Below are 13,460 nucleotides of genomic sequence, written 5' to 3'. Positions count from 1 at the left end.
ATCACAAATTCAGTCAAGTCCCCCATGAAGGCTGGTCACCATTGTGAGGACAATGCAAGTGAGGGCAGAATATTTTGGAGAATCTGCATGGGTAAACGTTGCAACACTGCAGTTAGTATTGCTCGCCACGGTAAGGGTATGTTTCAACATATGTACCGAAAGCCCACAAAGCAGTGATCAAACCTCTCATTACCAAAAATAATCATAAGGCTAGACTCACCTTTGCTGAGCAATATGTTGTGTGAACTGTCATTTTAGTGATTATAGCATGTTTAATATATTTGGATCTGATAGGAACCTCTATGTTTGACTGAAACCAAAGTGTGTTAAGATGTCTGTGAAAGGTGGTGGATTAAGTGTCATGATTTGAGTAATGCCTTCTGCAGTAGGAGTTGGAGCTTATATAGCTACATGGCAGAGTGAATGCACGTATGTATCAGAAACTTCTTCAACAACATGTGGTTCATTATTCAATCAGATAAGAAAGTCCTTGGTGACAGTTATAACCAAGGAACCCACAACTGTCACAGAACTGTGGAAGGGACTGGAGGAAGACTGGACCAAAATCACACCAGAGCCGTGTGAGAGACAAGTCAGATGTGCTGATTTCATTTAAAGTAAAGGCCTGTGCACTTCCAACTGATATAAGCTTCAGTTATAAAAAAATAAAGGTTACATATTTTAAATTTAAAAAGTGCTAAACAAATTACAGTACAGCAGTATAAAGATTCTGAGGTGCATATGGGGTACAAGAAGTTCTAGATTTTGTTATATAAACTCCAAACAATACCTGATAAGATGTGAAAGCCAAATAAGCCGTCCAGGTTGAATTCCTTATAATGATTCTGGAGGAGCCGTACAGCTTTCTCAGTGGCTGATAGAGCACTTCTCACAGCAGTCTCTGTATTTGTAGTACAAGGAGTGAACAGACCCAAAGAAACGAATAAAAGCAGCAGCCGCATTGTCAACGGAGGAATATTCTGCTCCTGCCTTGTACAAATAGAAGTCTTATGCGTCTCCTCTGCTTGTACAACAGCTTAAGATTTGTATGTAAGGTGTAGCCAATCTTATGTTCTATTCATGGGAGGGATCTCTCTAATGGCTTATTAACCTTCTATTATCCAGCACTAGAATCAATGGGTCTGACAGGGTTGGCATTAAAGTATCAATATCATAATGTGTAGCTTCAGCCTATTATTATTTCTTGATATATTGTGTATTAATGCATCACAGAACCAGAGATATCACTATTAAATTTTCAGTAAAAAATGAAGTTTTTTTTGTATACAGCTTTCTGTTTCAAAGATATCTGACTGTAACTTTGGATCATAGTATCATGGTTTATACATTTTTAAAAAGACATATGTCCATCAAGTTCAACCAATGAATTGGATATCTCGGTTTCTATGAAACATCCAAACACAATCTTGGCACTAAATTAAAGGGGAGATTCTCCTGTTTAGTATGACAAAAAGGGGCACATTAAATAAGACCAGGGCACACTACATGCAGTTTTCCTGTGTAGGGTGCACCAGATCGAGGATTTATGGCGCATGTTCTTCATGACTGGTGCTCCCTGCACTGATCCGACAACTTTTTGTTGGTGGACCTTTAACATAGGGCGTGCAACACAATTCAGACTATGCATGACTATCCTATCAAGTCTTACATGTCATGAAAAAAAAACTAAGTAAAAACTATGTAGTAGTAAAATATGGAAAGCTTTTCCAAAGATATCATCTTTTAAAGGACCAGTCACAAAGGACTTTTTATTTTCCAAAGACACATTTAATTTACACTTACGCAGATGTGATACTGTTTCCTTATTACACCCTACATATTAATGTAGAGGCATGCATATGATAAGAGCACCAATTAACTCCGAGATAAGGAGGGAAATCCAAGTTAAAATAGTGTACAGAGCATATCAAGCTTTTAATGTGGATATACTTTTAAAATATTCAAACAACCTGAAATTTTGTCCAAAATGCACTAAAATAAGTGCAAACATTACTCACTACTTCTGGAAATGCCCACACATTTTAAGTTATTGGTCTAAAGTCATAGACCATATAAACTCGCAAGACACCACTATAAAACTCAATACAGACCCCTGGCTTTGTTGATTCCATTACCATCAGGGAAACAATATATCCATGAAGATACACAGGAAGTTATTAGCTGCAAAAAAAAGCTATCATCTTGCTATGGCTAGAAAAGAAACCCCCCCAAGATGAACTAGGTTGTCAAACTACATAAGACACTAGGGGAATTAGAAACACAATGGGGCTCATTTACTAAGGGTCCGAACGGCGCACTTTCGTAGGATTTCCCGAATATTTCTCTTTTGCCCTGAATTGCCCAGAGTTTTTGGTGCAAGCGATCGGATTTTGGCGCATCGGCACAGAAATCGGGGGGCGTGCCTATCAGACAACCCAACTTATTCCGACAAACCTCGGAATTAAAAAAGGAAATGTGTCGCAAGATCAAGCACTCACATGCACCGGGAAGAAGCAGGTGAAATCCGGCGGACCTCGGCACAGCAGCGACACATGCAGGAACTCGGACCCAAAAGTTTAGTGAATCACGGCAGACCCAAGTCCTCGTCGGACAACGCACCGCGGCAACGCGACGGGACCGGGTAAGTAAATCTGCCCTAATAGGTAAAACTTACAAACCATTACCGCATCACAAAGGTGCTGTAGTTGTCAGGGGATGGAAGGGGATAGGGTAGGACGGGGAGAAATTAACTTGTCTGCTTTTATTTTGTGTCAGATCTTATAATATCTACCTGCTGGATGTTATAATTTTTGTATGTATTACTCTTGCAAAAATAAAAAAAATTGGAATAAACTAGTGGCTGCCTCCCATTAAAACCAAATTCTGGATGAATTTAGTCAAAAATATACCTACTTCATAGTTCTTTATAGTACTTTTTGTAAAATAGATGGTGATATGGATTTTTTATTTTCCACAGACACATTTCCTTTATACTATGAAATGTTAATCTAATATATAAAGCTATATAAAGTGTGTGTGTGTGTGTGTGTGTATGTATGTATGTCCACTAAAGGAATCTGCACCATTGTGTTTACAATCACCAAATTTTGTACAGCCGCTCTCAGTGACTCAGGGAACAACATAGACTCAGTTTTGAATCAAAATTTTCACCCTGCACTTTCCAAAATACACTTATTAACCAAATACAAGAGCCATTGTCTGCTGCTGCTGCGGCAGTCAGAAGCTGAGCCGTGATTGCATGCTATTCTGCCACAGGTCATTAATATGAGCTCTGAGCTTTGATTTGTTACTATAGAGAATGAGTATAAGACAGCTTATGTGTGAGGTAATATGGATAGAGACACAAAAACAGACAGGCAGAGTGAATGAGTAAGTGACGGACAGAAAGACAGGCAGGGAGAGTGAGAGGCAGGGAGAGTGTGGGACAAAGAGACAGGCAGGGAGAGTGAGTGACAGAGAAACAGGCCAGGCAGGGAGAGTGAATAAGAGACAGGCAGGGAGAGTGAGTGAGTGATGGAGAGACAGAGACAGGCAGGGAAAGTGAGTGACAGAGAGACAGAAAAGAGATAAAAAAGCATGAAGTCCTACTTCGGAAGACTCTTTTGGTGAAAAAAACACTTCTTCAGCTTGGCATACAGGTGGTGATTGGCCCTTACGCGCCTAAGAACTTGCTGTACATGGGCCCATTGTGACCCAAGGTCTGTGGAGAACACCATATTAGGAAATTGTCTAGATAGATCACCACACAGTTATAAAGTAAGTCTTCGAAAATGTCGTTGACAAACTCCTGGAACATGGCTGGTGCATTAAAGAGTCAAAACAGCATGACAAGGTACTTAAAGTGCCCATCCCGGGTATTCCATTCATCGCCTTCACGGATGCAGATGAGATTATATGCCCAACCAACTTGGTGAAAGCCTTGGCACCACATAGACAATCAAAGAATTCTGTGATCAGAGGAAGTGGGTTGCAGTTCACCGTAACTTAATTGACTTGACTGCGGGCCGGTGTTGCCACAGAGTTTCCACTTGTCCAGTTTCCACTACCCAGATAGAGACTGGGGGACAAAAACCTACCTGGGGGGGTAGAAACCTGTAGTTCCTACAAAGGCAGTAGGTTTTATGAAATAGAAAAAGAGAATTATCTGTCGCCACTTGCTGAAGACCCAACAAGATTGGGGCATCCCTGGACTTTATCTTGACTTATAGACCTGACAAGTTATCAAAATAAGAGGTTTAGGGTAGCTAAGTAACAGTGACCACAACATTCACTTTGAGCATTTTTCAATAGGTCTTTCAGAAGAAGACTTGGGTTCCAGGATTCCAGCCCGAAATGTGTTGTAGCATTGCCAATAAAAAGATTTTCATCTTGACTTCATTACTCCCTACTGAGCACCTGCATCCACCTACCCCAGGGCACATATTGTTCATTTAAATGTCCTCACCGTCATCCTACTAGCAAGTGTAGACCTGTAGTAGAAGGACACTGGCAGCCATTTTCAGTACAAAGTCAATATTCACCACCACAAGAAGAGAGAGGTGAAGCACTTTCTGTTTTAGGATATATTCACACTGCCGTATGGCAGACGTACACTCACCTGCCACTTTATTAGGTACACCTGTCCAACTGCTCGTTAACACTTAATTTCTAATCAGCCAATCACATGGCGGCAACTCAGTGCATTTAGGCATGGTCAAGACAATCTCCTGCAGTTCAAACCGAGCATCAGTATGGGGAAGAAAGGTGATTTGAGTGCCTTTGAATGTGGCATGGGTGTTGGTGCCAGAAGGGCTGGTCTGAGTATTTCAGAAACTGCTGATCTACTGGGATTTTCACGCACAACCATCTCTAGGGTTTACAGAGAATGGTCCGAAAAAGAAAAAACATCCAGTGAGCGGCAGTTCTGTGGGCGGAAATGCCTTGTTGATGCCAGAGGTCAGAGGAGAATGGGCAGACTGGTTCGAGCTGATAGAAAGGCAACAGTGACTCAAATCGCCACCCATTACAACCAAGGTAGGCAGAAGAGCATCTCTGAACGCAGAGTAAGTCGAACTTTGAGGCAGATGAGCTACAGCAGCGAGGACCACACTGGGTACCACTCCTTTCAGCTAAGAACAGGAAACTCAGGCTACAATTCGCACAAGCTCATCGAAATTGGACAGTAGAAGATTTGAAAAACGTTGCCTGGTCTGATGAGTCTCGATTTCTGCTGCAACATTCGGATGGTAGGGTCAGAATTTGGCGTCAACAACATGAAAGCATGGATCCATCCTGCCTTGTATCAACGGTTCAGGCTGGTGGTGGTGGTGTCATGGTGTGGGGAATATTTTCTTGGCACTCTTTGGGCCCCTTGGTACCAATTGAGCATCGTTGCAACGCCACAGCCTACCTGAATATTGTTGCTGACCATTTCCATCCCTTTATGACCACAATGTACCCGACATCTGATGGCTACTTTCAGCAGGATAATGCGCCATGTCATAAAGCTGGAATCATCTCAGACTGGTTTCTTGAACATGACAATGAGTTCACTGTACTGAAATGGCCTCCACAGTCACCAGATCTCAATCCAATAGAGCATCTTTGGGATGTGGTGGAACGGGAGATTCGCATCATGGATGTGCAGCCGACAAATCTGCGGCAACTGTGTGATGCCATCATGTCAATATGGACCAAAATCTGGACAAGGAATGCTTCCAGCACCTTGTTGAATCTATGCCACGAAGAATTGAGGCAGTTCTGAAGGCAAAAGGGGGTCCAACCCGTTACTAGCATGGTGTACCTAATAAAGTGGCCGGTGAGTGTATATACGGTTGACATATATGCGGCCGATATACGTCCGCCACAGATGGCAATGGGCGCATGGCGCCCGACTGGAGCAGTACGGTGCCGCACGTACCTCTCCGTACCCCGTGCGTCATATTCCTCTATGTACAGGGGTGGGGACGAGCAGCGTTAACCTCCTCCTCCTCTCCCCGGTGCCGCCGTGTGCCCGTTGTGCTACGGTGCTTATTATTTGTTTTTCCAACATATTACAATAGAGTCTGTGCCAATCCTTCTATTTACCCTTATCTCTGCATTTTTGTTGAAGAGGACCCAAATCTCTCTCCCACTGTGCTTCACAGGTTACAAAACTTGACTTTATTACACTTACAAAAAAGACAGCTAAAGGCTGACCTCATTCCTATGTACAAATATCTGAATGGTCAGAACAGAGATCTCTCCAAACATTTTTTTTTATACCTATGGCCAAGAGGAGGGGCATCCTCTATGTGGTTCTACCATTGCCATAGACAAGGATTCTTTACTGTAAGAGACTGTGAAACTTTCAGATGCAGGAGGTTATTATGGTGAATACTTTGCAAAAGAGTGGCCAGGATGCCTTTCTGGAAAGCAAAAATATTAAATAATAGCTGTAGCTCCCGGTATTGCCCGGGATAGTAAATAACTGTTCTCATACTGTTTCTGATGCCGGCAGTCATCTTTCAGTGAATGGTTGTCGCCAGTAGTCTCTTTTAATGACTACCTGTCGGTCGCCGGCAGTTTCTCAGTGACTGTCTGTTGCCGGCAGTCTATCAGTGACTTTCTGTCTGTCACCGGCAGTCTTTTTCAGTGCCTGCCTGTCTGTCGCCAGCAGTCTCTTTCAGTGACTGTCTGTCTGTCCCTAGCAGTATCTTTCTGTAACTGCCTGTCACTGTCTGTCTCTTTCAGCGACTGTCTGTCGACTGACTGTCTCAGAGCTCGAGTTTCATTTTTGCACATCTGTTTATAAAATTACAGCTGATCTCTGATTAGTTTCCATAGGCAACTGGAACAGTTTTACCTCGGACAATTCTGATAATCTCCCCCTATCTCTGTATCCCTATTCATCTTACTTCACACATAAGTGTCTTCTACTCATTGCCTATAGTAGCCAATCAAAGTTTAGAGCTCATATTAATGACCTGTTGTATAACAGCAACCAATCATGGCTCAGCTTTCATCTACCACAGCAGCAGCAGCAGCAGACAATGGTTTCTGTATATGGTGAATAATAACTGGATTTTGGAAAGCTGAAAATTTCAGCTCAAAACCTGGTCTAAGATGTTCCCTGAGTCACAGGCAACAACTGTAAAAAATTTGGTTTGTATTGTAAACGCGACTGTACAGATTCCTTTAGCTGACATACATACTTACACACACACTTTTAGCTTTATATATTAGATTATGGAAATTTTTGGTTGATTGTTTCTGTTGATCCAGGGAATTATTCTAACCGCCATATAAGGGGTCAGGAAGGAATTTCGCATTACTATGGGCACTTGGCATTAGCCTTGTAGAGCTTTTTTTGCCTTCCTCTGGATCAACACTGTGTAATGCAGGATTAATAGGTTGAAATTGACTAAACTCTTTTTTTCAATCTTATCTACAATGATTAATACATGTCATAGTAATGAATGTTATCTTTACAATTTTTACCACTTTATTCACCCCAAAGAATTAAAGACCAGATAATGGCCCAGATTTATTAAAGCCTTTGCGCCACTGTTTGTCTGACTTTGCACATTCTTTTTAGGGCAAACTGCTTGCACATGTATTTAGGACATGTCCGTAACACATATGTGTCACGGCTGCACTGTACCAGACGCAACCCAAAATTCTGCACTGAAAAGGGCTTTCCGGTGACAGTCGCACCGGGCAACACATTTATCATGCATCTGACAGAATTGTGCGCACTGCCTATGTTAAAAGTGCACCAAAAAAGTTGATGCACTCTGTCGGAGCAGTGCAGGGGGAGCCATATTCATGCAGAACATGTACCACAATTCATGAATCTGGCGCACCCTGCAGACTTCATAGGCAAACTGCACCTAGAACAGTTTGCACTGTTTTTGAAAAATGTGGCCCAATTACTTTAAGATTTCTTATGACCTGAGATGAAAAAGCAGGTAACATTTAAATGACCATACCATTATATTTCATGTCTCTAATTGATACTTACTTCAGGTGATGTTAGAGGTAACTGTTAATTCTTTTTGTGTACACAGAGGGGAATTGGCCCACTGTTCATTTTAGTGATTAAAGCATGTTTAATATATTTGGATCTGAAAGGAACCACTATGTTAGTCAACAAACTTGGGTAAGACTGAACCCAAAGTGTGTTAAGATGTCTGTGAAAGGTGGTGGAGTAAGTGTCATGATTTGAGAAATGTCTTCTGCAGTAGGAATTGGACCTATAGCTACATGGCAGAGTGACTGCATGTATGTAGCAGAAACTTCTTTAACAACATGCGGTTCATTATTTAATCAGATAAGAAAATAATTTGTGACAGTTATAACCAAGAAACCCGCAACAGTCACAGAACTGTGGAAGAGACTGGAAGAAGAGTGGACCAAAATCACACCAGAGCCGTGTGAGAGGCAAGTCAGATGTGCTGACTTGGGGTTACAATTATAAAATATACCTTTCCCACTTACATACAAATTCATCTTAAGAACAAACCTATCTCATACGTAACCCAGGGACTGCCTTTATTAGGTTTAATTTTACAAGTGCAACAACATTACAAGTTCAACAAATTACAGTATAGCAGGACAAAGATACCGAGATGCATATGGGGTACAAGAAGTTCTAGATTTTGTTATATAAACTTCATACTATACCTGATAAGACGTGAAAGCCAAATAAGCCGTCCAGGTTGAAATCCTTATATTGATTCTGGAGGAGCCGTACAGCTTTCTCAATGGCTGATAGAGCACTTCTCACAGCAGTCTCTGTATTTGTTGTAGATGGAGTGAACAGACCCAAAGAGACAAGTAAAAGCAGCAGCCGCATTGTCAATGGAGGAATATTCCTGCACTTGTCTTGTACGAATAGAAGTTTTATGCGTCTCCTCTGCTTGTAAAAAGGTGTAGCCAAACGTTTTTTCTATTCATGGGAGGGATCTCTCTAATGGCTTATTAACCTTTTATTATCCAGTACAAGAATCAATGGGTCTGACAAGGTTGGCATTAGAGTATCAATATTATATTGTGCATCTTTAGCATATTATTATTGCTTGATATAATGTGTACAAATGCTTTACAGAAGCAGAGATATCCACTATTATATTTTAGGTAAAAATTAAGATTTTTATACACAGCTTTCAGTTTCCCAGATTTCTGACTGTAACTTTGGATATTTCATAGAAACTGAGATATCCACTGTGATATCCAAACAAAATCTTGGCACTAAATTAAATTGGAGATTAGTATGATCTGTTTGGTATGACGTAAGGGGGCACATTTACTAAGAACAGTGCAGTGTGTACTATGTGCAGTTTCCTGTGTAGTCTGTAGGGTGCACCAGATTCATGATTTATGGTGCACGTTCTACATGAATCTGGTGCCCCCTGCACTGCCCGGACAGAGTGCATCAATTATTTTTGGTGCACATTTAACAAAGGGAGTGTGACACAATTCTGTTGGACTATGCATGACTATCGGGATGAAGTCTTACATGTTACGAAAAAAAAACGAAGTAAAAACTGTTATGATATGTAAAGCTTTTTCAAAGATGTCCTCATTTAGAGAAGCGGTCACAAAGAGGTTAAATGAGACTGTGAAACTTTCAAAAGGAGGAGGTTACTTTATTCACGCCAAAGAATTAGGCCCCTTTCACACTTGCGTTGCATTTCACGTCAGAGTCTGATCAGGGTGCGATCAGGGTTTGGTCAGTGAAAAACGCACATTTTGCATCAGAGTGCAATCAGTTTTCAGTCAGAGTTTGTTCAGTGTCTCAGTTTTTCACGCGCGATTTTGATGCAATTTCAATGCGTTTTTCACGTGCAGAAAATGCGCGTGAAATGGACTCAGGACTGATCTCTATCTTTTCTATGGCAGTTGATGTGTGAAAAACGCATTGCACTTGCAAGTGTCTCAGAGTGCAATACGTTTTTGATGCATCTCCATAGACTTGTATGGTGCGTTTTTCATGCGCGTGACTTGCGCGTGTAGAGCATGTCGAGATTTAAACGTGCGTTAAAAAAAAGACATTGTTTACAATGGGTCAGAGTGCAATGCAAGTTCTGCACGTCAAAAGCATGCGCAGAAAACGCGCATGAAAAATGCAAGTGTGAAAGGGGCCTTATAGACCAGATAATTGCCCAGATTTATTAAAGCCCCTGCATCAGCTTTTTGTCTGACTTACTGAAGGCCACGCCCCTTAATCGGAGAAGTCGGGAAAGTGCCAAAAAAAAAGGACTAAAAGCCTTGATAACTGTGGTGCAAGGCATTTTAGACAGTCTTTTTGACGCAAAACCACGAGGATTGTGGCACAAGTGCGTTTATAAATCCCCCCCTATATGTTAAAGCTGCACCGAAAAAGTCGGTGCACTCTATCGAGGCAGTGCAGGGGACACCAGATTTAATCAGAACATGCACCACAATTCACGAATCTGGCGCACCCTAAAGACTTTACAAGCAAACTGCACATAGTACAGACTGCATTGTTTTTGATAAATGTGGCCCAATGACTTTAAGATCTCTTATGATCTGAAACAAAGAATTCAGCAGAATTCCATGAAGTGAATGAAAAAATCAAGTGGATTTATTACAATCATTTATAATCCAACAAGCAAAGTTCAAAAACCTGAATATAAGACTTCCAAAATAGTCCAATGTTAATATGCCTCTCCTGGCCCCCTCAGCCTCATAACTTGCAGTCCCATACAAATGAATCCCTCATGTACTTCAAGCTTTAGGCTGCGGTGCCAAGTGACTACATCCCTTAGGCCTCTGATATGCAGCCCCATTAAAATTCACCCATCTTGACCCTCTAGACCTAATAAATGACATTACTATTGTCAGGGGCCGATTATGACTGACATGGGCCTTGGTCTGTATGTATTTTATATACACCAGGGGACATTTGTTATGACCAGCATTTCATATGTCACCAGGGCCAGTGGGGCCATACGTATGACTGGTCCTGTGATGGTAGCTTCCCTGGTAGTTCTGCCCAGTTGTGCTTCAAGCTACAAAGCATACCTGCTTCCAGGGATTGGATAGAAGAATGCATTTAATGCAAAGGAGGCATGGACCCCCAACTAACTTTTTCAAAAAGCAATTAGATCAAAAACATGTTTAGTTTTTCCAATATATTTCTGCTTTGGTTTTAACGGCGCCAGACAGTGTATCCTATAAGAACACACTTAGTCCAGTTGCAGACCTAGGTTAAAGTTATACAACCATCACATACAGCCCAAAATATATATCCAGTTTATCAGATATGTGTAACCCAATATTTCTCTGGATTATAAACACTAAATCAGGTTTTATTTTACAAGTGCTAAAAAAAAAAAATAGAGTAGAGAGGTGCTACATTGTTGTGTTCCACAAAATTGAAGAAATAAAGTTCTGTAGGTAGATTTTGTTATGTAAACTTCATACTATACCTGATAAGACGCAGAAGCCTGACAAGCCGTCCAGGTTGAATTCTGGAGGAGCCGTACAACTTTCTCAGTGGCTGAGAGAGCACTTCTCACAGCAGTCTCTGTATTTGCTGTAGAAGGTCTGAACAGACCCAAAAAAACAAGTAAAAGCAGCAGCCGCATTGTCAATGGAGGAATATTCCTGCAAATAGAACAAATGCCTTTACAAATTGAAACCTTATGAGTCCCTTCTGCTTGTACAACTCCAATTAAGGCTTTTAGACATTTTTTTTAACTTTTCCGATTCATCCAGCAAATGAGGCGGGGTCTCGAGAACGAGTAAATTCTATTATTTAGCAAAATTACATTTTAATGTTTAATTGTGAACACTACATATGAATATATGTCATTGTAATGGGTGTTCTGCATTTTTACCACTTTATTTACGCTAAAGACTTACAGACCAGATAATGACGTTATGATCTTTTACGACATAAAAATGAACCAAGCTGGGAAATGATTGTATTATTATATTACCCATCTTCTAATTGATACTTACATGAAGTGACGTTAGAGGTTATCCTTAACTCTTCAAATCGAAAATCATTTTCTTCATCTGGTGTGAAAGATGCAGGGTGGGACTTTTGCTATGAGCAGGAATACACTCCAGACGGAGCATGGTTCTTACTTCTTTCTGTTGAGGTTTTAGGGTCCACACTACTCTCCTACTTAGAAGCTATCAGATCATCAACCTACCACAGGAACTCAGCCACTATTGGCTCCTTGTAACCTTTTTTCGAACAACAGGTTTCTTTGCCTCTCTAGCTCTTTGCAGCCTCAAAGCATTTTTCCATTGGCAGTAGTTTTCTCAAGGAAGCCCCTAGTTTTTTTCATGGACCAACTCCTCAATGTCTTGTCTAATGTGGCCCTACTGCATTGGTAAGTAAATGTTCTTTAGTTTTGAAAGACCCCTCTCAAGGCCTTTACTTGTGAAAATAGGTGTTACAATCCTTCCCGTCAATCAAATCAGGGACCAATCCCCCCATGCCAACAACCCCCCTGTCTATTCTCATCACACCGATAAGGCCAACTACCTAAGAGTACAGCAAAAGCTATTAAACAAAACATCAACTGTCATGATGATTCTTTCTTTAGTAGTACTTGTCTCAAGAATGCCCCTAGCTTTTTTCACAGGCAAACTCTCCTCAGTGTTTTGTCCAATGTGGTCCTACTGCATTGGTAAGGAAATGTTCATTTGAACATTGCTGGCGCCAGCACCAGGCACCAAGATCCAGAGCTGCTGGTGGCCGACATGGCCAAATCGCAGTCTCCTGGCAGTGCCTAGATGCTGCCGGCACAAAGTGGCAATCCATGCTCTGAAGGACACCGGCCTACGTCTCTGTACCAAAGTCACTGGGTGGCTGCCAGCGGAAGAGCTGGATGATGACAGGGGAGTGGGAGCCCTGGTGGACCTGAGTTGAATAGTGAGGTGAGTATCACTTTCTTTTTTTTACCATTTACTGATCACATTTTGTCCATGAGGGGTGAGGCAGGTTGTAAATCATAGTAACAACACACCACGATCCAACTTATTTAAGTCCAGGCGTTAGATTCAATAAAAGTTATGTTTATTTAATCTATTAAAAATATCCATGGTTCATTTTCTCATTTCTAAGGACTTAACACGAAACGTGTTTCCGAAACGCATTGGAATGAGGGATTGATACTTTTACTAGATGAAATAAACATAACTTTTATTGAATCTAACGCCTGGACCTAAATAAGCCAGATTGTATTTGTTGTTACTATGAATCGACGTGTTTCGCAATAGCGCTTCCTCTGGGGGAGTCAGAGTCCTCCCTTTGCCTTATATTTGAAAGGTCTCTTTATACTGACAGAGACTTTGTCCTGTCATGATAATACTGTACTTAATACTAAATGAATTGGGAAACTGAGTACATGTAATGGGACACACACTTTTTTAATGTGTATCTGCTCTTTTAATTGTCAGAGAAAGAAAAACGGGTTGTCCAGCATCCAGGCAATGAG

The 13,460-nt window shown here is 41.2% G+C and overlaps 1 protein-coding gene across 4 annotated transcripts in view; it reads right to left on the bottom strand.

Annotated features, from left to right (window-relative positions):
* LOC140076180 (UPF0764 protein C16orf89 homolog) overlaps window positions 1-8,890 on the bottom strand; it is a 71,476-nt gene extending 62,586 nt beyond the window's left edge. For 2 of the 4 annotated variants that reach the window (XM_072122692.1, XM_072122693.1), the window contains exon 1: window positions 791-1,173. In XM_072122692.1, coding sequence (XP_071978793.1) covers window positions 791-962 — 172 coding nt within the window. In that variant the 5' untranslated portion in view covers window positions 963-1,173. Of the gene's footprint in view, window positions 1-790; window positions 1,175-8,664 lie in introns of those variants that run through there. The other 2 variants (XM_072122691.1, XM_072122690.1) reach the window with 2 other exon arrangements.
* Window positions 8,891-13,460: the final 4,570 nt, after the last annotated feature.

This window comes from Engystomops pustulosus, chromosome 8 (assembly GCF_040894005.1).
Source record: "Engystomops pustulosus chromosome 8, aEngPut4.maternal, whole genome shotgun sequence".
In the NCBI taxonomy this organism is placed as follows: domain Eukaryota; kingdom Metazoa; phylum Chordata; class Amphibia; order Anura; family Leptodactylidae; genus Engystomops; species Engystomops pustulosus.
Note: the sequence above shows the minus strand (reverse complement) of the source record. Positions and strands in the feature narration are given on the sequence as shown.